This window comes from Heptranchias perlo, chromosome 7, assembly GCF_035084215.1.
Source record: "Heptranchias perlo isolate sHepPer1 chromosome 7, sHepPer1.hap1, whole genome shotgun sequence".
Classification (NCBI taxonomy): Eukaryota; Metazoa; Chordata; class Chondrichthyes; order Hexanchiformes; family Hexanchidae; genus Heptranchias; species Heptranchias perlo.
Genome location: NC_090331.1, coordinates 73,381,844 through 73,406,410, shown reverse-complemented (window position 1 = coordinate 73,406,410; position 24,567 = coordinate 73,381,844). Strand labels below are relative to the sequence as shown.

Below are 24,567 nucleotides of genomic sequence, written 5' to 3'. Positions count from 1 at the left end.
TGACGGGGTAATACGCAAATGATGGGAAGTTGTTTGATACAGTTTAGCAAAAACATATCTGACTGCCTTTAAGCACATACTTGTAAAAAAATACTTATATACAACCAATTCTTGCAGTTTTGTATAAAGTCTCAATTACGTTCCCATTCATTCTCAGTATCATTTTATTCTCACTTAGATTCCCATGTTACACAAATTATTTCTTTAAAATTTTGTGTTCTTTCCAGATTAATGCTGATGATGTTATTACCAAAGAAGAGCAGATATACCTCCTTATTGGGGAAAAAGCAAACTGTGACCTACATATATTGAATCAAACTGAAGAAGGTAGGACTTTACTACAGTGTTTAATTTGTTTCTCCATCAAAGAGGTCTGTCAGTTCTGAGTTTAGATTTTATTTTTTTCAATTAGAAATCTGAGGTAAGGGCCAAGGCCCACAGTGCATGACACATCAAGGCTGAAAATAGTGAGAGAGGACACAAAATAAATCAAGAAATTAATAGTTACATCATCCCAATCTTTGTAGAATGTTGTAGGAAGAGAGTTTGAGAAAGGGAAAGACCTCCAGTTTTGAGGTCCTGGAAAAGAATGAGTTAGAGTATGAAACAGTGTGATAACTCTTGATTTCAACATAGATGCAGACAGGAGGAAGAGTGTTTGAGATGGTATACTGGATTTTAATGGTGTATTTACAGTACAACTGTAGCGTCAGTGCCAAGTGGCTTTGCTTTGCACTGACACTGAAGCTATACTGTATATTCAGCCGAAACCTGGTGTCAAGGCCCAACTGGTCACTGGAATGAAACATATGTATAATATGTATACTCCCTGGAGGAAGGAGTTTCACTGTAATTCAGGAGAAACTTCTTTACTCAGAGAATGGTGAGAATGTGGAACTTGCTACCACATGGAGTTGTTGAGACGAATAGCATAGATATATTTAAGGGGAAGCTGGATAAGCACATAAGGGAGAAAGGAATAGAAGGATATGTTGATAGGGTGAGATGCAGTAAGGTGAGAGGTGGCTAGGGTGGAGCATAAACATTGGCATGGACTAGTTGGGATGAATGGCCTGTTTCAGTGCTGTAAATTCTATGTAATTATATGTAATTCACTTTGGAGTCAGTTCAGGTCTTCACAGCCAGTTTGCATTGCACAAGTTTATTGTTTATGTGAAGCCAAAACTCCTTTGCACTGCCACTAAACCTGTGGTGTGAATGCACTACAAGAGCAACAGAAAGGGAAGTTCAAGGAGCAATGACCATAGTGATATTGTTGAAATAGAGAAAGGCAAGAGGGGGTGGGCGGGGAATGATGTTGGAGTATTGAGTTAAGGGAGTTGATAATCAGATGATTGTAGGGTAGTATAAAATATAATAGGTTTAACAGCTTGGTAGAGGTAAAGGGTATCATGGGATGGTTAGCATAGAGGGCTACAGAAAAACAGACATGCATTGGTGTGAAATGACAAAAAATAGCTTAACAATACCGAAGTGAGTACTAATATCTGTATATTATGAATTTATTCTGTGTGATACATGGTTTAGATTAGAGCATTAGGATTCTGCAGGCCAAAGCTAAGCAAGCAGAATGTATCTGTGTAAAGAATTATAGCCTAGTTTGGAGACTTATCTGGGTTAGCTTGCTATTATCCTGGAAAGAGTGTGAATGTTTATAACCGTACAAAATTATCTTATCTTTATGGGACTATCCGCATTCCAGCTGGAATGCCACTTCCAACCCACCCATTTCCGGTTTTCACCAGGGTGGGATGAGGGGCAGGCGACCAGCCTGCTCCCAGGAGGCGGGTTGGTCACTAAAACCTTTCGAGGAGGCTGTTGGCCTCCATTTTGAAAGGTTTTGCGATTTCAACCTCTGGGGGCTGGGATTCCCAGGCCTTCTCCTTCACGCCATGTGAGAGGAGGTGAGAAGGCTCAAAACTGCAGGTAAATGCCTTTCTGGCACAGCCTGTGGGCCCGGAGGAGCAGGAGTCCTTCCCCCAGGCCCAACAAGCCTACCTGCAGCAAACCCCCTCCCCCCCTCCCCCTCCCCCTCCCCGCAAATGATCACAGACACCCTCCCAAATGATCGCAGACTCCCACGATGACCGCCCCCCCCCCCACCCCGTGACTGACACCCGATCGGCTCCCCCATGACCCCCTCCATGACTGACTCCCGAGTGACTGACCTCTGATGACTGACCTCCCCCAACACCCACCCCCCCACCGATGACTGACACCCCAATGACTGACCTCCCCTACCCCCCCATGACTGACCTCCCCTCCCCCCCCACCCCCCATCCATACAACCTAAGACCTACCTGAACACTTACTTGAAGACGTCCTCTTCCTTGCTCTGCTCCCGTCCGACTGACACCAGCCTGTCAATCAGGTCGGCCTGTCAGACGGGAAGCCAACAAAAAAAATTAAAAGATGTCCTTACGTCAAAATCGTAAAGATGTCTGGGAAACCCGTACTTCCGGGTTTCCCATCCGTGATTCGAACACCATCCCCCCTCCCCCCGCCCCCTTCCTGGCTCTGGGTCAAAATCCTGGCCTATATGTTGTAATATTGCCATCTACTGGTGTAGTAGCATATGACATACAAGGATCATATGACGATAATCTCAGAATTGATAGGTTCAGAGCATGTCATCTGACATTGCTTAGAAACTATTCCTGGAACTGTATAAATAGGATCACTCTTAGTGGTTCTTTGATATTCCGCACTGAGAATTCGCCTCGATTAGTTAGTAGTTCGAAGACCCCGATGGATATCCTACTTGTAAATATACAGATATATAGACTTTCTTGTACTTTCTGTTGATAGTAATAAAACCAAGTTAATCTATCTGACATCCAAACCGATATGATTTGGATTAATCTACTCAACTGATCTAACAATAACTCACTCATTTTTTGTATCTTGTTCAGGAATATAAGAGAAGAGCCCAAATGGCCAGACATGTGAGCAGTATTCGGCAGACTTGGGATTTATAGATACGAGTAAAGTCATGAAAACCTGCAGATAAATTGTATTAACTTTCAACTTCTGCCAGTAGTTGCAATTATAATATATCTGGATAAGTATTTAACTCTTGGTGTTGGCTGAGAGGCGTTTCTGCTCATGTAAGATTTTTTTTTAAATCAACTGCCCAGTAAAACTATTGTCTCCCCCGCTCCACCTCGAAAGCTGTTGGAATAAGGTAGCAGGGATGGGTCAGTGAAATTCCAGCAGGATCTGCCCCAATCTCTCTCTTTAAATAGAGAGTCTCCTGGACTTCCTTAAAAAGGGCAGAGCTGAGGAGAATCCATTCCCCGTCTTCAAAAATGTACTGCGGTATTGGCAATGTAAAACTTACACATTTATTGAACAATCTTGAGCCATTTGCTGCATATTTAAATCAAATGTATCAGAGTTACAACTGCCAATAACAATTCCTCACCCATCCCACTATATACCCTTAAAAATAAAATTGATCGCACAACATATGTATAATTAAAAATAAAATCACCAAGTTACTCATCAACTTGGCACCACCAACATTTTCCCTGCTGTCCCCCACAAACATCATGATGCACCCTGTTGGCCCACGAAACATTCCAGGCTCTGGTTACACACACCCACATACTTCATGAATGCCACCTGAACAGCTGACTCCTCATATTCCAAGGCCCGATATAAATAGCCCTAGTAGAAACAAACAAAATGTGCACATGCAGGAGATCATCTCCGATGTAAAAGACCACAATTTCCAGGCACCTCCAATAAGCCTGCAAAAGGTCCACTGCCATATTGGAAATGAAATCAATCAATTGGCAGAGGATTAATAGGTCTGGGAGGAGAAACTTTGGCAGAGGCTAAGGCCCAACTATCAATCCAGACCTTAGTTCAGATTCTGACAAAGAATCTTTGTACTTTTGGAGTGGTAACCAATTTGCTGTCTGGAACACTTCTGGCATAGTGCGGGTGCAGCAGATTGCCACTCAAAATTAGGAGGTCGAGCGCCGATTTTATGCAGAAAAAACGGGCAGCCACGAGTTGAGTTTCTCCTCCTTTAAGTATAAAATCCCAGCAGCACATTTCATGCGTTAGCTGCTCAGTTTGTCTTGCCATGATGCATAGGTTGTATTTTAAACCCTGCAAGTGTACATTTACAAGGATTGTATTCTGTTTTTGCTGAGGAACAAAATTGCTTATTTCTTTCTGAGAAGCTACGAGGAGAGATTGGATAGGCTGGGGTTGTTTTCCTTGGAGCAGAGGAGGCTGAGGGGTGACTTGATTGAGGTGTACAAAATTATGAGGGGCCTAGATAGAGTAGACAGGAAGTATCTGTTTCCCCTAGCGGAGAGTTCAAGAACTAGAGGACATAGATTTAAGCTGATTGGCGGAAAGATTAGAGGGGACATGAGGGAAAACCTTTTTACCCAGAGGGTGGTGGGTGTATGGAATTTGCTGCCCCAATTAATGGTAGAGGCAGTGACCCTCAACTCTTTTAAAAAGCACCTGGCCCTGCACCTAAAGTGCTGTAAGCTGCAGGGCTACGGGCCAGGTGCTGGAAGGTGGGATTAGAATGGGCACCTGGTTGTTCTTCGAGCCCTTCTGTGCTGTATCTTTTCTATGGTTCTATTTCTTTCAATTTCTCTAAGAAGAATTAAAAGGATCTTGCCTGACTTTTTTTTGATTAATCCTTTGTGAACTATTTTTAGACTTCCAGTACTGTATTGGACTTTTCAACATCATGCCAATACTGCTTATCTCTGTAAATAATAATAGTCATGAATAATCCTGTTTGATAGTTTAGCCTGTAACAAAACATGTCTGACATGGTTGGTATCCTTCTTTTGAAATGACTATGAAGTAATGGAATCCTATGAGCTATTCAGCAGTAAGTTTACAATAAAAGGGAGGGTTTCTTTCCTTTGCGACATGCTATATCCCATATATTACATTGAAATACATAGAAGTTACAACACGGAAACAGACCATTCGATCCAACTACTCCATGTCGGCATCTACCCACAATGCAAGCAAATAGTTCGCATCATCTTTACTCACCTTGCTCCTGTATCCCTTTAACCTCTTTTCCTTCATCCACCTATCCAACCTAATATTGAATGCTGAAATAGTTTCTGCCTCAACCACGAACACTGGAAGTGAATTCCACATCCTCTGTGTAAAAAAGTTTCTCCTGCCCTCTGTTCTATATCTCTTACATTTAATCTTGCATCTATGGCCCCTCATTCTACACCCCTTGACTTCTGGAAGTAGTCTGCTTCTATGTACCCTGTTCCATTGTTTCATAATTTTAAACACTTCAATCATAATGTAATAATGCATTGTTCTAACAAAAAAAAACACTATCCCAGATTTTTTGAAATCCTAGGAGATATCTTGGAGGAAGAGGCCACTTCGAGGAACAGCCAGGCTCATCAAGATCAATTACTTTTGCCCCATTCTCACTAACTCAGTCATGACCAGCCCAAATACATCCACTCAAGAGGAAGTAGGTAGTGAGCCAGGAGGGTTTTCACTGGGTGAGGCACCAAGCACTATTGAGCAGGAGGACTTAGGAGTGGAAGAAGGATAGGCTACCATTCCTCCTCAGAGGGAGAAGAAAGGACCACCCTTGGCTGAGAAGCCTATGGATCCAGACCTCATGGGCTTACTATTCAAAAGAAGAATGATTTGGAAGTGTAAATCTTGAATGCAAGCAGTGGAGATAGTTTTCTTGCATATAGTTGAGATGCTGTGGGAGTAGAATGAGTCCACTTCACACATCTGCAACATCCTGGGGAGAGTGACAGTCCAGGAGATTTTTGTGGCAACAAAGCTCCTGAGGGAGGTTATAAAGACATCGATGGCTTTTGGAGCGACACTACCCCTGTTTCAGTAAATGCTTTGAGGACCAACCTGAACACAACACTTTCACAGGGCTTCCAAACTTGATCAGGATGATTGTGTCTGTAATAATACTGACCAGTAGCACGCCTGAGCCTGTGCCCTGGTCTAGTGGGCAGCAAGGAGAGGTAACAGATGCTTCTGTCTCACGTGATAATGACACAATGCTGACTACTTTAAAGCTCCTATGTATAACAGCGCCTATGGGAGCTTCAGACCTGGGTCTAACTCCCCTTCACAATGCAAGAGAAATGGCAACTAGAAGCAGGGACAACAGCTTCACTAAAGCAAGAGTCACCTCAGTCCTTAAAGCCTCAGAGAAATCTTCTCAGTCACCCAGCTCTCAACCTCTCAGAAGTAGCAAATTCAGAGCCAGATTGTCAACCCTCCTGGATTGTTCGTGAGTTTCCCTGGCCCTGCTGCTGGCAATCTGGGAGAAAAATACTTTGTATTCGACGATTGGCATTGTACACAAGCTGGACGTTTATTGAACGAAATCCTTTCTTGTATAGGGAACTGAATGGATGGTCAGTTGTGGGCCCCATTTTAAGCCTCAATTATATCTGAAAATGGGTGGCTTTTTTCTCAAGGAGGATCCAGGCCAAGGTCTCCCTTCAGCTCATAGGAGGTGCAGGCCTGCCTATGGGAATCGATTTACATTAGGCAGGAGAAAAAGGAGTGAGAGCACACAGGGCAGCCGCCTGATCCCTCCGGCAGGAGGCCCGGTCCATTTTGAGGGACGAATCTCATTAACATGCTGCCAGCAAGCAGCATAGCCCCGGACTGATGTCCTGCTGCAGCTCACTGGCTCCGGGCCGGCACAATATTGGGTAGCTCAGAGACCAACCCGGCGGGCAGAAAGGTGGAAGGGTGCGATCATGGAGGGAGGAGGGGCGAGTTCGGGCCTGCAGTGGCTCACATTGTTCTTGTGAAGCCTGGAGGAGCCGGTTCCTCTTGACCGCCAGGTTTTACCAAGTGGAGGGTCCACAATCTCCGCCCAGTAGGCCCTCTAAATTGCATCAGGGTGCTGTGTTTTTCTTAGGGTAATGAGGCCCCCACCTGATTCAGGCGAACGCCTGGCCCGTGCAGATAAAATGGCAAAAGACCAGGACCCAGCTGGTAAGTTAACCATCTCAATTTTAACTCTGCTACCATCCCATTTATGCTGGGTGGAGGAGTTCAAATTGTCTCAAAAGTATCTGGAGCAGTCCAAACTGTGACAGTTACATTGCAGTCAATGAAAGAATATATTGTAATAATATGTGCTCAAATCCAGCTTAACAAATTCTATATAATTCCTATGATTTGATCAGGCTACTATTGTGTTATTCTGAACAAATCGAGAAAGTTTTAAGAACTCTGTGGTGCACTCAATACTCCTCAGAGTTAACCATTGCTTTCTCTGTTTTCATTATACCCTGTCCTTTTTCAGATGGATCCTGTTCTCCGGAGTGGGATGGTTTAATGTGCTGGCCAAATGGATTCCCAGGAGAGCTCACAGCTGTTCCGTGCCCAAGTTACATTTACGACTTTAATCATAATGGTACTATGAAATGTCATTATTTCTTTTTTTTGCTCGTTATTGCCAAGTTCATATTTATCAATGGCAAAAGGCTAATCAACCAGAAGAGACACCACAGCTCTTAAAATATAAACGAGATGTTTCTTTTTTCCATTTGTTTGCAGGGTTTGCCTATCGCCAGTGCGATGGAGATGGGAAGTGGGAGTTTGTTGAAAACCTAAATCGAACATGGACAAATTACACGGAGTGTATCACGTTCCTGCAGCCTGACAGTGGACATAGACAAGTAAAAGTTCAAATTTCCCTTTGCTGAGATTTTACAGGCCTTTATATTTGTGTTACAATCTTTTTTTTGGTGGGGGGGGGGGGGGGGGGAGGGCTGAATTAAAAGTGGAGCCTGACTTCATCCCAAACATTTTGTAGTGTTATTTTCAGTTTATTTCAAAATTATTTCATTAGCAAAATAAAAACCAAGAAATGTACTTTTACAGAACATAATCTGATTTTTGATTTTTACACAATGCATTCTTATTTAACAGGATTTCTTTGAACGATTATATGTAATGTATACCGTGGGATATTCTGTGTCACTCTGCTCACTGACCATAGCGATGATGATCATAGGGTATTTCAAGTAAGTGGAAAAAATGATTTTTTTTTAATCTATTACAATTTTAAATACCAGAAGGAATGTAACAGGGTAAATTTTACAATTTAGCATTCCTAGCACCCCCTTATGGAGAAAGAATAAAAAATGAACAAGGTGTTAATGTTGGGACATTTTTAGTAAGTTTGAAATTAGCCTTGTAACTTAGAGAACATTGACCTGCTCAGGTTGATGATATTTGTACTTTGCTTTGTAACTTGTTTGATGTCTATCATGCCTCTCTTTCCTTGGTTAACTGAGTGGGTTTTTAAGCAAATCTCCACTCAGCCCGAAATGGCCGAGATGCACAAATTGCTCCCATTGTCTGGAAGCCTCCAAAATATCAACACTCAGCTCTTCTTCGAAAAACCTATGCTTCCTTTTTTCTAGACCCCTATTACTGTTTATCTGTGTTCCTATATCATGATCGGACTTTTCTTGTGCACACTATGCATTTATTGCCCATGATTCATTGCTGGATTTTCTGTTACAGGATTGAGAGCAAAATAAGAAAGGAAACTATTTAACAATTTTAAAATCTACAAAAAAAAATACAATTATTAACCCACATTTTTTTCAAAGAGGAAAATATGTCCCATGCAATCAAAATGGCAAGTGACAACAATGCTGCCGTGGGTGATTTTCCTGAGTGTAATTTCATTAAATAGGTTTTCATTGGCTGATTTTCAGTCATTCTAGCTAATCGCGATGCATCCGTAATAATGCATCTCTAACACTTTTGAAACAGCTGATTTGACACGTAATAGGTATAAATCACAAAACTTTCAGCAATCTAGTTATGGAGTGTGCCATGGAATGCACAGAATGGCTCCACACAAGTAGAGACAATCCTGATTTACTTAAAAAGCTCTGCAAACAAGAGCAACAATAGAAGCGACATGACTTAGCTTTTGAATGAGGAGGCTTCTCTTTTTATTCCAGGTGTCATGGAGCAGTTGTATGGTCAGGGAGAGGGGGATATTCCCTACTCTGTGGTGGGGACAGAGGTGTTTGAAACTCAGGAGATGGCGGGGTGAATGACTTTAGCAGCCGCCAAGGGAAGCTTGTGGTTGTTTCCCCTCTTCTGCCTCCGAATGAACAATATTGCAAAAGGCAGGGGTGGCACAGTACTAAACATGGCGTCCGTCACGAAATGTAAAATCCTATCAGCGATCAGCAACGTGTACAGAAGCAGAAAAAAAACATTTTTTAATTCAAAAGATCAAAAATAAAGATCTTAGTTGGCAACAGCAGCCTGTACCTTAAGACAGGTAGAGCCCAAACAACAGCTCTGAAATCAGTAGTACCAGGTTTTACTGGGAGCAGTTTACCCTCTAACTGGTTCTATTAGAGGAAATTTGATTGTAGAGGCCCCTGACATTTATTTGCATTAAATTTACATTCCTACACCCTCTTCAGACACAGCTAAGTGCAGACACCAGAAAAGCCCTGGCGGAAGTTTACGTACAGTGCTATTCAAGACCAAAATGGGGGTAATGAATGAGCTCCCATTCTTCCTCTGCATTGTACCCGTTTTTTGGCACTATTTGGGAACAGATCAGAGGAAAATCAGGCCTTTTGAATTGCAGTAAATCAATGGCCCTGCACATGATATATCTCTATTCTTTGCAGATCATGCCAGAGTAGATACATCGGCACTGCATGTCCTAATGCGTACAATTTTCAAAAAACAGTTACAAAAGTTAAATCAAGAAGGTGTGTAGCATAGAAATACTACAAAGTTGACATTTGTTGAAACAGAATCTGTGTTAGTTCTCTGGGATAATTAATGTTCTGACCACACACAATGGGCTCGATTTTCGCACCCCCGATCGGGTGCGTTCGTGGCGGGGTGGGGGCTGCGAAAATCGGGAATTCCCGGGGCGGGTCTGGAGCCCGGCTCCAACCCGCCCACTTCCGGGTTCCCCAGTGATGCGCTGACATGCGCGTGCAGCCCCTGCATGTGGGACTCCCGCCGGCAATTAAAGCAGCGGGGTGCCACTTAAAGTATTTATTTAGGTATTTCAGGTTGTTTAGAGACCTGATTAACATGATATTTTAGGAGGGGTGGGATTTTGCAAACAACTAGGACTGTTTCCCGTACTGGGGGAAACACTCCCAGTTCAAATGGACGTGTTGCAGCCATCAGCCTGTGGCAGCTGCAACGGTCCATTTGACAGGTGTGGGGGGGGGGGGTGGGGGGGGGAGACCCTCACTCATTGCAGGAGGCCACTCTGTCACTTTGGACAAAGTTTGGCCTCCACCACCCTCCTCCTAACAATAAAATTCACAAACTTGCACACTTACCCCGGTGTCCAGACACATGTACCTACCTTGCGGACCCCCTCAAATGTACATCTTCCGGATGGGGGCCGCTGTAGCTGCAGTCATGACCTCCTCGGAGGGCGAACAGCATCAACGGCCTCGCCGGCCACGCAGTCCACCTCTGACACGTGGAGCCCCACAACACAGTGCTGTGACACATCCACCTTCACAGCAGGAGGGAGGGCAATGGCAGAGAGAGATGCGTCGCAGAAGGCACTACCCTCGCCACAGGGTCCACAGACCGAGGCTCAGCTTCCAGAACCTTTCTGAGCAGCATTGCACACGGAGGCTCAGAGTCACTCGACATGTAGTCGTGGACATCTGCAGCCTCCTTCATGCCGAGCTGCTCCCGGTTGGCCCGAGCACCATCTTCTTACCTGTTGCTGTGTAAGTCACCACTGCCCTCAACAACTTCTCCTCCGCATCCTTCCAGGGTGCCACCGGGGACATCGCCGACGTCTCTCAGTCGTCTGCACAAAAGAGCCCTGCAAATACACCCACTCTGCAGTGATACAATGGGTGGCATCAGTTGTGGGTCTTCATAGTGATCCTCAGGAAAGGGCAATATTGCACAAACCAGACAAGATTCGCAAAGACAATATAATATGTTGCGTGAGTTGATCAGAAATTAAATATAGGTAAAAACCATGACAAACCCTCAAACACCCTTGTGCATCCCCTTCATGCTCACAACACATTTGCCTTACGCTTCCTATTGCACATATGTGATGCCTGCCCTGTGGCTGCAGCACAGGTAGTGGCAGGTTGGGTGAGGCTGACCGTGAAAGAGATGCATCAGAGGGTGAGTATGAGATAGAGCCATGAGATTGTATGAGGATTGGGTTGAGTGGTAGTGGCGGGATGAGTACTGGCGAGGTGAGTAAGTGCAGGTAAGATGAGGATGAGGTTTGAGTGGTTGTGAGGAGTGATGTGGTAGAGTAGTGTTGGCAGTGCAGAAGGTGATGTGGGGTGGGGGCAGTGATGTGGCAGATGGAGTGTAGGGGAATGAGTAAGTGTACTCACTTCGGCTGGCCTACTTAGGTGATTGAAGCGCCTCCTGCACTATATGCAGGTGGGCGATATGTTGGTGGTGCAGGTGACCTCCTCTGCCACCTCGGGCCAAGCCTTCTTGGTGGCAGAGGCAGGCCGCTTCCTCCCGCCTGCCTGGGGGGAAGATCTCTGTCCTCTCCCTCCTCCTCACCCCATCCAGTAATACCTAGAGTGAGGCATCATTAAACCTGGGAGCAGCCTTCCCCCTGGGCTGCTCCATGCTGTAATTTTTCCTATTTTCTGCAGCATCAGTCAGTGGAGGACTGCCCCTTTAAATAGAGCTCCTCCAGCTGACAGCCTATGCTGCGCATGCGCAGTCTGCCCGCCGCACAGCTTACCAACGGGAAACCCGGAAGCACAGGTAAGTGGCTCCAATTAGCCTGCGATTCCGTGCGGAGCACCCCGATTTCACTGGGTACATTAGCCACGCGCCCAGTCGACCCCCCGCTGCGAACCCGCCACCCTGCTATCGGGCCCAATACTTCTGACACAACTTACAGGCCACTGAAGCAAAACTCACTATTGGGATTTCTCCTGTCCCTTGGAATCAGATTGCACTTACAAGAAGAAAATTTTATTTATATTATGCACCAAATTTTCAGTTTATGTAATTGCATAACACATGTACCAAAGACACATACTTAAGAACAGTATTTAAACAGCGTCTTAAATATTACTACCAGTGCACTGGGCTCTGACAGAACCACATTTCACACACTCTGCCCTGCCTTTCCTCCCCCCTGGACCTCTGCTGCATTCTCAGGTGCAGTCTTTGCCTCTGCTCCACTTTCTGCCAGGGGCAGCCCCCCACCCCCTTTGAGTAATACAGCTCTGCTCCCGCCCAACTAATCTCTATGGCATTAACTAGAAGACCATCCAGCCTGCAATATCAGGCCAGACCTCATCCCTTGCAGGTACAGAGGTGGGTGATGCAATGGAAATGGAAATAGGCTGTCTTGGTGATCAGTCGGATGTGGGGCTGGAAGCTCAGCTTGAGTTCGCATCCCACTGGGTTCAACTTGAATGAACAGCCAGAGACCTAGGTTGTAAAACTCCTGGCAGGAGCTGTACAGGATCTCAACGTTACACAGGAGAAACAAAATGCTCAGGCTTTGTTTCGGTGGTTCTTAAACTGTGAGGCAGAGCTGAGTCTATAAATTATTTTTATGGAGAATTAGATGGGTGTTATAAAGGAGGAATATTAAAGGGTATGGACAGTGAGCAGGAGAGTGGGATTCAATTAGATGACTCGTGGAGAAAAACACAGGTGAAGGCATGGGCCAAATGACCTGTTTCTGTAATTCTCAGGGGGGTGGGAGCAGTGAGAAGCAGAAAAGACCGACAACACCTCCAAACTAGATCACATAATAATTTCTCAATGCACATGAGGAGCAACTGGGGATACAGTTCAAAAAGCACTGAACCCAAACTCTTTTGCAACCCAAGTCATTCGGAATGCTGTTATAGGATACTTTGTTCAATATTATGTGAAGTTTTGTTAATGTTGTACAGAAATTGAAACATGTTACTGTCACAACTTGCAAAGCTAGTGTCGTTTCATAGATGCCATGTTAAATAAAAGGAGAGTTCTCCTGGAATAAGGAACACGGTGGTGATGTTAGGCAGATTCAGGAGTTTTCAAGACCAAACCAGATTGAAAATTTGTTGCCATTTGTATAACGAGTTTTTATGTTTATGATTTGAGAAGAAATTACAATGCCGCTAGGTCTGGAAAGCCTGGATTATAAAGAGTTCACACATTAATTCCAACCTTTCCCATATAATGAAATTATATTACATATTTTAATGATAAGGGGTTTGCTCACACTAATAGCTTCTAAAAGTCACAAGTAAAGCGAGTTCCATGTAGCCTAATTGCCCTTGTTCAGTATATTTCACTACCTTGCGTTCTCAAAGGTAACTAAGAGCTTAATTCTCAAAATAGTTCTTAGGCATTTTTTTTTCCTCCGAAGTACTTTCTCTCATTTCTGTTGCTCTTCATATTGGACATGATGTGGAGATGCCGGTGATGGACTGGGGTTGACAAATGTAAAGAATCTTACAACACTAGGTTATAGTCCAACAGTTTTATTTGAAAATCACAAGCTTTCGGAGATTATCTCCTTCGTCAGGTGAGGAGATAATCTCCAAAAGCTTGTGATTTTCAAATAAAACTGTTGGACTATAACCTGGTGTTGTAAGATTCTTTACTTCCTATTGGAGACATCAAGCATTATTACTTTCTGTTTGCAGGGTGCACTGTAGCTTTGGGTTGCAGCACAGTTTCTATGACTGTAGCAATGTTGGCTACAAAGTGAACAGTAGGGGGTAACCTCACTCAGTGGAGCTGATAGTGAACACTAATCACTGACATAAAGGCTTTTAAGAGAATCAATCCATCCAGCAAGGGATAAAACTATATTAAATGTGGGAGCTATAACTGGCATATATAGCACAAAGGGTTTATGGTTTTGAAAGCAGAATCACACAATATTTGGACAGGTAATTGTTGAGAATAAATATTATAATGGGATGGCAAGTGATGTCTTTGGAAATAGTTTAAAATTCTGCTATCAGTACAATGCATTTCAACGCAGTTCAAGGCAGTTGATTAAATTATTAGAGACTTTTGCACAGTTAGAATGGAGGATTTTTTTTTAAAAGGCTTAATCTATATTGTGTCATGGTAATAAGCTCCTGATAGTGATAATGTAAAATAATTGAGTATGAAAAATGTCAAAGTTTAAAACATTTTAAAAAAATTCTCCCCTCCTGAAAGTGTTGATTCCATGCTGGGATATGGTTCCTCGTGGCCATTATTCATGTGAGTCTTGTTGTGAATGTTCACGGGTTACTGAACTTACAGTCATGCTCGAGCTTGTCCTCACCTGATATCCACACAAGCACTTCTGGAAGGAGACACTGGATAGCAATCAGATCTGGGAACCCTGGTGGAATTTCCCCTCCCCAGAACTGGGCAATTGAAGGAGAGCAACTAATTGAGCACAAACCAGGGATTGAATGCAAGACGTTTTTTTGGACAGTCCAGCTTAGCTGTTGACTGGACAAATTAACTGAGCCATTGGAATTATCATGAAATTTTGAATTAATTTTTAAATAGCCTCTCTGGGAGTTCTTGTGTTACTTAAGTTACATTTTTACATGTCTATGGCCCTAAATTTCCTCGGACTTTCTGCCACTGTTACTCTGCCAGATGTGCACTTTACTCACCTTAATTGGGTTTCAGGCCAAGTTACAGTGATGCAGCAGGAAGTCCAAGGAAATTCAGGGCCTATGTCTCCTTCTGTACAATGCAGAAGTGTTATACATTGCAGAAACATCAGCATATAATTATTCTTGGTCAGGAAAGATAACTCACTAAACCATCTAATACATAACATACTTCATTATTAAGAGTCTCATGATCATGTCCCTCACCTCCCAAGTGTGTTGAATTAGCATCACTAGGACCATGTCATTTCAACTATGTGTTAGTGCGAGGGAACTGCAGCAGATAGTCAGGCCAAAAAAAGGACAAGCGCAAGGGGTTTCTGAGAATTGTGAGCCATTATAGGTTTTCTGGGGCTTATGGGAACTGCTGAGATTCACCACAACCACCATTTATACAGCACTCCTCGCTCTAAACATTTTACATAGAAGAAACAATTGGGTGATGGAGGGTGGAACGGCTTAGATGAAGGGAAGATTTTAGAAGGCTTGTGAAGGCAGCAACAAAGATAGGAAGGTGAAGTTGTCTTGGAAGAAAGTACCAAAGATCAGGGGCTAAAAGATCAGTCTTGATGTTAGAAGGGAGGGGGTGGGAGATGCGCAGTATTCCAGAGTCAGAGCAACAGAGGGTGCAGGTTGGGACATATTGCTGGAGAAGATTACCCAAGTGGATTGGGGCAAAACTGGAAGTATTTAAAAATGAAGACAAGGATCTTGAAGCTGATCCTTTGGGGTACAGAAAGCTGTTAGAGCTGGGTGAGGATAGGTGATGGGTATGTGGGGCACTATGTGGGAAAGGACTTGGATCGTGTAATTCCAGAGAAAGTCTTGCATATTTCCACAGGAATCACAGTGCATTATCTCAAAATGCCTGGGGCTCGGGGAGAGTGAAGTTAAAGGGAAATAGGATAGAGTCATAGAAGTTTACAACATGGAAACAGGCCCTTCGGCCCAACATGTCCATGTCGCCCAGTTTATACCACTAAGCTAGTCCCAATTGCCTGCACTTGGCCCATATCCCTCTATACCCATCTTACCCATGTAACTATCCAAATGCGTTTTAAAAGAAAAATTGTACCCGCCTCTACTACTGCCTCTGGCAGCTCGTTCCAGACACTCACCACACTTTGAGTGAAAAAATTGCCCCTCTGGACCTTTTTGTATCTCTCCCCTCTCACCTTAAATCTATGTCCCCTCGTTATAGACTCCCCTACCTTTGGGAAAAGATTTTGACTATCTACCTTATCTATGCCCCTCATTATTTTATAGACTTCTATAAGATCACCCCTTAACCTCCTACTCTCCAGGGAAAAAAGTCCCAGTCTATCCAACCTCTCCCTATAAGTCAAACCATCAAGTCCCGGTAGCATCCTAGTAAATCTTTTTTGCACTCTTTCTAGTTTAATAATATCCTTTCTATAAGACCAGAACTGTACACAGTATTCCAAGTGTGGCCTTACTAATGTCCTGTACAACTTCAACAAAACATCCCAACTCCTGTATTCAATGTTCTGACCAATGAAACCAAGCATGCCAAATGCCTTCTTCACCACCCTATCCACCTGTGACTCCACTTTCAAGGAGCTATGAACCTGTACTCCTAGATCTCTTTGTTCTATGACTCTCCCCAACGCCCTACCATTAACGGAGTAGGTCCTGGCCCGATTCGATCTACCAAAATGCATCACCTCACATTTATCTAAATTAAACTCCATCTGCCATTCATCGGCCCACTGGCCCAATTTATCAAGATCCCGTTGCAATCCTAGATAACCTTCTTCACTGTCCACAATGCCACCAATCTTGGTGTCATCTACAAACTTACTAACCATGCCTCCTAAATTCTCATCCAAATCATTAATATAAATAACAAACAACAGCGGACCCAGCACCGATCCCTGAGGCACACCGCTGGTCACAGGCCTCCAGTTTGAAAAACAACCCTCTACAACCACCCTCTGTCTTCTGTCGTCAAGCCAATTAGCAAAGGGAAGAGTGAGAGAGAGAGAATAAAACCATAAGAAAGACATTCAAGGAAACAAAAAGTAAGAAAATAGAAAACAAACAGAAGAGAAAACACAAAGAGGATGAAGAAGCAAATACAAGGAGAGCAGGAAAAGAAATAAACAGATAGTAGTAAATATCACAAAATAATCTCAGTTTCTTTCCATTATACACATGGAATAAAAACACAGCAAGAAAAGTAAAGAGACTGTTTCACTTTCTCTAGTTTTTTTTGGTCTGCTTATACTTGTAAAAAGAACATACAGAAAATTTAGCCAGAAAAGAGAGAGGTAATGCAAGAAGCATTTCTGTATTGTAGAAGAAAAAGTCTGATCAAGATGTGAAAGAACTCTATTAACTGCTCCAAACCAGTTCCTTAAAGATGTCATCAGCGCACAGTTTATCTATCAACAGAAGAGCATGTTAATCCTAATGCTATTAACACTTACGTTTAATGGACTGTGTAACTATCTGTGATAGATTTAATTGGCTAAGAACTGCTGAGGGAGAACACGTCTCATACTTACAAATTTAGCCTAAAAGGTTAGATTTGTTGTTGACAAATATCCATATCCTGAAGCATATAAACAGGAGTCAAAAGATCAATTATCCTCTACTATCGCACTTTTTAAACTTACATTTTTGGAGATTTTTTATATTCCTCAAGGTAAAGAGGGTTAATCAAAAGCAAAAAAACTGCAGATACTAGAAATCTGAATAGAAAACAGGCCTATGCTTATCCAACTCGAGAATGGTTAACACTGACACTGCCAGAAAGGCCCATTCTCCAGCATTAACCACTTCACATCGATAAGCACAAGTATTCATCCAGAAATATATATTTCTGAAAGAATCGATGAATTTCTTTAGAGATTTAACAACTGATGCCAAAAAAGGCCCATGATTTTCTTAGTAAATACTGTTTTTGTATATGTCACAGTAAAATTGTTAAATGTGGATATCCTTAGAATATGTACAAAGTTTGTAATATATTGATGCACAGTGGTGAAGTACTAGGGATTCCTGGAGCTTGAATCTATGGCTGCAGCTTGCTGAAAAACAATCTTGTGAAGCATTATGATAGTGCACCATTGTAACAGTTTGGTTATTATGGCACAGTAAAGTGGCTGAAGGATATTGATTGTACGATGCCTCACTTTCAATTAATTTTTTTCCTAACAGAAGACTCCATTGCAGTAGGAATTATATCCACATGCACTTGTTTGTCTCCTTCGTGCTCAGAGCCATCAGCATTTTCATCAAAGACAAGGTAGTGCATTCAGATTTTGGAATACAAGAATATGATTCTCTTTCAGTGGATGAACTGAAAGCTATCACGGTCGCCCCTATAACAGACAAGTCCCATTACGTAAGTACATATCTATTAGTTCTAATGAAAGATTTGACCTGAAATGTTAACCAATTTTTTTCAGAATCTTACTTTGCAACATGCTTTAAAAATACAAGGGTCTGATTTTGGTCAACTGGTGTAAATCAAGTCTACACGGTTAAGAACTGGTACTAATCTCAACAGAATGGTAAAGTGCTCTTAGTGCTCAAATTTCCCACGTCAGCTCATTTACATAATTGTTCATTGACCCACATGCAGATTTGGGCAGGTACGAGGAGTGTGCGAAGTGGAAAATTGCATGCAAATGAAATTTAAAGGGTGCAGACAATTAAAGGGAATTGTCACTATTGCTGACAAAAATTCTGAAAGCCTTAAAAAGACTGAAAAGATTTCTAAACCCATTAGCAGCCTTTGCCACAAAGCTGAAGTTGCAAGGGATTAAGAAGTGACAGACAAAAGCGACGGGAATGATTCTGCAGATGTGACGGAGCAGCCCAGCACCCAACCCTTTGTTTGATGGCTACTGAAGTTCAAGGGGTGCTGCAAGACCTGGTTGGGAAGATAATTATAATCTGTGCCACTCCACAGCACTATCCCCCATAATTCTGCATTGCACTATGCCTGCAAGGAGCTCGAGGCGGGTTTGAGGCCGCAGCTGACCAGTACTGTCACTGGCACTGTTCAATGGCGTAGGTTGGATTTTTTTTTCTCCTGGGAAGGTAGGGGGGTTGGAATTGAGCAAAAGGTCTATTTTTCAAATAGGAATTTCACAATAAGGTTCAAATAGAAACTTTATTACTTCCATTAATCTGACAATTCAAATCAAGCGAATAGAACAGTCTTGTCAGACACAAACTCTAAAACACAAAGTCCAAGTGCCGTTTATGTGTTGCTAATCTATCAATAACTTCACTGCCATTCACTGCAATATCTCAAGGAACATTTAGCAGTGCAATCTCAACTAATCGGTCTTTAATTGTCAAATTACAAACCTGACTAAAAGAAAAAGAAAGAACTTGCATTTATATAGCGCCTTTCATGATCTCAGGATGTCCCAAAGCACTTTACACGAATTAAGTACTTTTGAAGTGTAGTCACTGTTGTAATGTAGAAAACTATGTAATGTAGGCTAGCTTGTTTCTGTGTTCTAGCAAGTGATCCAAGGTATATTCTTTTGCAAGTTGTCTGATTTCAAAAAAATGATAGAAATTTCGGGGTATGTTTGAACACCCTGAATACCCCTTGCCTTTGCCACTGTCTGTGTTAGCCCTATGGTACATGTGAGCAACAAAAGTCCTGAGAGCAGATGGCATAGCTCTACCTCTGGCTCTCTGATAACCCCCACCCTATGAAGACAGGCCCCCACAGTTGTTGCCAAGTAGGTGGGATAATGCCTGCACACATGGTTGGCGACATCTTGGTGAGTGCGGCCAATCTGACTTTGCTGGTCATCGTCCCAGCATTCCTTCTCTCATGGAGTAAAATATAACATGCTGTGGCTGGCATGCTTCTGAAGAATTATCCAGTGTACTGGTTAGTCATGCGTTCATGTGCACTTGTGCCATTGGGCCTAGCGTCCCAACATACCTTCAGAGTTGCACACATTGATTGTCTGGTCACCTCTGTCTGCCGTGGTAGGTGAGACCTCTTGTGTTGCTTGACCTGCCTAGCACCCGTTTGGTGGTTCTCTTCTCCTTCCAAGCACTTCAGATAGGAAGATTCCCCATCTGAGGTGCTTGGAAACCCATTAATGTCATTAATGGTGCTGGAAGCAATTTGTTTTAAAAGCAATTGGTATAAAGGTTCATGAGAACCTAAGAGCCAACAGAAAAAAATTAGAAAAACTGCAGAATTAATTATTCTGACAAGCACTTCAAACTTTTTTCTGCTTTCTGCTCAGTGTCTAGTAATCCTGCACACCCATTTACCTGGTAATCCTAGACAGCCATATGGGTAGTCATTTGAGTGGCGTGCACCCAGAGTAAAGCTTGGAAAATGACACAGAAAGCATTATTGTGTCACTTCATCACATTTCAATCTAATTTGCAAGCTCTTGCCTGCTGTGCTTTCTCCACTCACTAAAAATGTACGTCATGCACACAAACCTACCATTATGGGTCTCTGCCCATTTTTCATGGTGCACGTGGGGTGTAACAGCAAGGAAAATCGGTTCCAGTGCCTTGGCAACAAATGGAGTAGAATAATAGATGTCCTATGGCCAACCTAAGATTTACCTGAGGAAGGAGGAAGCCTCCGAAAGCTTGTGAATTTAAAATAAAATTGCTGGACTATAACTTGGTGTTGTAAAATTGTTTACAATCGTCAACCTAAGATTGTTCAGTGCATTTGCTGATGGATGGGTTAGACAATAGTTATGAGTTGGTCAGACATGTTGGCTTCTGACAATTAGCTTGGATGTTATGCGCCTTGTAGGAAAAATGGACTGGGTTTACTTATGCGCCTAGCATTTCATATCTGAGTCTAATTTGGCCTTCAGTCACCCTCCATAATATTACTAGGACTGTCAACCGATGAAAAAAATGAATTGCCATAAATCTTGCAATTAAAAATTTCAATCTCAGTTATTCTTTGTTTTAATCACATTTAATTGTTACAAATAGTGCATCCATCATTTTCAAGTTTGTTTTATTACTGATGCTATTATTATCAAAAAAGACAACCCAGCATAAAAACTGTTTTCCTATTTCTGGATTAATAACCAATCTTCTGTATTTCTATCATAGTTAAGTGTATTGTACTTCCATGCTGGGTGCCCCAAATATGGTCACTGGTCAGAGCCACATGATCATTTGGCCATGATTGGACTGAAAGCCAGCGTATGGAAAAAAGAGATCTGCTCTGCAGCGTTCTGGGTGTACTTCAGGACAGGAGAGTGCAGGAAGTTTAAATCCTGCCTGCCCACCACCAGGTTAATCTTAATCAGGGTGGCAAGGGGCCACAGACAAACAATGGGGCTTCTGTCAGGGGAAGAAGGAACAGGAGACTGCACCTAGAAACCTGCCCCATCCCTAATCCTTCCCATCCTCCTACCACTTTTCCAGCAACAACAGTAATGCAGCAGCAACCCAAGCGTGGGGGAAAGAGCCTTTAAGAAATAAAAGAGCCACTGAGTGAGCGACTTGAGTGGAGAGCATGGCAGCTCGGATCCCCATGCTCGCCCCACCCATTGAAGCCACTCTCCCTGGCACTTTCTCCACCAGTCATCATTAGCATCATCATGGTGGGGGAGAGAGAGAGAGGCACGGCGGTGATAATAATAATTGTTCTCTGACAATGTTGCCTCAAAAGGAAGCCTTTTGAGAATTGATACAAAGAAACCGGTAGCCCAGGCCTGGAAACACAAAAGGCTCGCATGGGCTGCGGGAGCGGAGGACTTTGTTGTAAGGGATCGGGGTGGGGGTGGAGTAAACTTCGCCATTGACGTGCATTAAAAAAAAATTAACGCGGTAATCACAGAAGTTAACTGTGATTAATTTACAGCCCTAAATATTAAGTCAATTAAGAAAATCCATGCACAGCTCAGCCATCAACCCGAGTACAGCACAATTGAGGTTATATGAGTTAAATGGGAGTTCAAAGATTATTGAGGACTGAATTACCAACAATTACCTTATTTCACTATTTCGGTGAGGGCAAGGATAATACGATTGTCAGCATAATTATCACATAGGACAATAACTTTGTTTCAGAATTACAAGAGCAAAGCATTAAGTGGTTTCAATTTAACACAACATAACTTCGTTTCAGACTGACAGTTTTTCAAGCTTTACCTCAGTCAATATGATATAGCACAATCAGGTGAGAATTACTGCCAACAGACTTACAGAATCATAGAATCATACAATGATACAGCACAGAAGGAGGCCATTCATCCCATTGTGTCTGTTCTTTGAAAGAGCTATCCAATTAGTCCTACTCCCCTGCTCTTTCCCATAGCCCTGTAAATTTTTTCCCTTCAAGTATTTATCCAATTCTCTTTCAAAGTTACTATTGAATCTGCTTCCATCACCCTTTCAGGTAGTGCATTCCAGATCACAACTTAATACATTAAAAAAAAATTCCTCATGTCGCCTCTGGTTCTTTTGCTAATCACCTTAAATTTGTGTTCTCTGGTTACTGACCCTTCTGCCACTGGAAACATTTACTTTATCAAAACCCTTCATGATTTTGAACACCTCTATCAAATATCCTCTTAACCTTCTCTGTTCTAAGGAGAACAACCCCAGCTTCTCCAATCTCTCCACATAACTGAAGTCCCTCATCCCTGGTACCATTCTAGTAAATCTCTTCTGCACCCACTCTAAGGCCTTGACATCCTTCCTAAAGTGTGGTGCCCAGAATTGAACACAATGGGCTCCATTTTAGCACCTGCTATCGGGTGCGTTCCTGGCGGGGGGGGCTCCGAAAATCGGGGAATCTCGGAGCGGGTCGGGAGCCCGGCTCCAACCCGCCCACTTCCGGGTTCCCTACAGACGCGCCAACATGGGACACCCGCAGGAATTAAAGCCAGTGGGGTGCCACTTGAGAGTATTTACCTTGCTATTTCAGGTCATTAACAGGCCTGATTAAGGGAATATGTCAGGAGGGGTGGGATTTTAGAAACAACTGGGACTGTTTCCCATACTGGGAGAAACACTCCCAGTTGAAATGGACGTGTTGCAGCTATCAGCCTGTGGCAGCTGCAACGGTCCATTTGACAGGTGTGGGGGGAGACCCTCACTCATTGCAGGAGGCCACTCTGTCACTTGGGACAAAGTTTGGCCTCCACCACCCTCCTCCTGACAATCAAATTCACCAACTTGCACACTTACCCCGGTGTCCAGAGACATGTACCTACCTTGCAGACCCCCTCAGATGTACATCTTCCAGATGGGGGCTGCCGTAGCTGCAGTCATGACCTCCTCGGAGGGCGAACAGCATCACCAGCCTCACCAGCCTCGCCATCCACCTCTGACACGTGGAGCTCCACAACACGGTGCTGTGACACATCCACCTGCACAGCAGGAGGGAGGGCAACCGCAGAGAGAGATGCGTCGCAGGGGGCACTACCCTCGCCACAGGGTCCACAGACCGGGGCTCAGCTTCCTGGACCTCTCTGAGCAGCAGTGCACACGGAGGCTCAGAGTCACTCGACATGTAGTCGTGGACATCTGCAGCCTCCTTCATGCCGAGCTGCTCCCGGCTGGCCCGAGCACCATCTTCTTACCTGTCGCTGTCAACGTCACCACTGCCCTCAACCACTTCTCCTCCGCATCCTTCCAGGGTGCCACCGGGGACATCGCCGGCGTCTCTCAGTTGTCTGCACAAAAGAGCCCTGCAAATACACCTACACCCACTCTGCAGTGACACAATGGGTGGCATCAGATGTGGGTCTTCATTGTGATCCTCAGGAGCGGGCATTATTGCACAAACCAGACAAGATTCGCAAAGACGTGACAGTAGTGGTGCCAATATAATATGTAATGTGAGTTGGTCAGAAATTCAATATAAGTAAAAACCATGACAAACCCTCAAACATCCTTGTGCATCCCCTTCATGCTCACAACACGTTTGCCTTACGCTTCCGACTGCACATATGTGATGCATGCCCTGTGGCTGCAGCACAGGTAGTGGCAGGTTGAGTGAGGCTGACTGTGACTCACCTGACGAAGGAGGAAGCCTCCGAAAGTTTGTGATTTTAAATAAAGCTGTTGGACTATAACCTGGTGTTGTAAGACTCCTTACATTTGTCCACCCCAGTCCATCACCGGCATCTCCACATCATGACCATGAAAGAGATGCATCAGAGGGTGAGTATGAGATGGAGCCATGAGATTGTATGAAGATTGGGTTGAGTGGTAGTGGCGGGATGAGTACTGGCGAGGTGAGTTAGTGCAGGTAAGATGAGGATGAGGTTTGAGTGGGTGTGAGGGGTGATGTGACAGAGTAGTGTTGGCAGTGCAGAAGGAGATGTGGGGTGGGGGCGGTGATGTGGCAGACGGAGTGTAGGGGAATGAGTAAGTGTACTCACTTTGGCTGTCCTACTTCGGGCATTGCAGCGCCTCCTGCACTGTATGCAGGTGGGCGATATGTTGGTGGTGCAGGTGACCTCCTCTGCCACCTCGAGCCAGGCCTTCCTGGTGGCAAAGGCAGGCCGCTTCCTCCCACCTGCCGGGGGGAAGATCTCTGTCCTCCCCCTCCTCCTCACCCCATCTAATGATACCTGGAGTGAGGCATCATTAAACTGGGAGCAGCCTTCCCCTTGGGCTGCTCCATGCTGTAATTTTTCCTATTTCTTGCAGCATCAGTCAGTGGAGGACTGCCCCTTTAAATAGAGCTCCTCCAGCTGACAGAGCTTACTGCGCATGCGCAGTCCACCCGACGCACAGCTCAGCAGTGGGGAACCCGGAAGACCAGGTAAGTGGATCCAATTAGGCTGCGATCGTGCGCGAGGAGACTGATTTCGCCGGGCACGTTACCCACGCGCCCAATAGCCCCCCCGCCGCGAACCCGCAGCCCTGGCAATATCGAGCCCAATAC

The 24,567-nt window shown here is 43.9% G+C and overlaps 1 protein-coding gene across 1 annotated transcript in view; it reads left to right on the top strand.

Moving 5' to 3' along the window:
- The window catches only part of LOC137323357 (parathyroid hormone 2 receptor-like), a 71,317-nt gene that overhangs the window by 9,583 nt on the left and 37,167 nt on the right, over positions 1 to 24,567 (top strand). Inside the window, exons 2-6 of the mRNA XM_067986844.1 lie at positions 228 to 327; positions 7,334 to 7,444; positions 7,588 to 7,709; positions 7,963 to 8,057; positions 17,859 to 18,045. Of these exons, the coding sequence (XP_067842945.1) occupies positions 228 to 327; positions 7,334 to 7,444; positions 7,588 to 7,709; positions 7,963 to 8,057; positions 17,859 to 18,045 (615 nt within the window). The remainder of the gene's footprint in view (positions 1 to 227; positions 328 to 7,333; positions 7,445 to 7,587; positions 7,710 to 7,962; positions 8,058 to 17,858; positions 18,046 to 24,567) is intronic.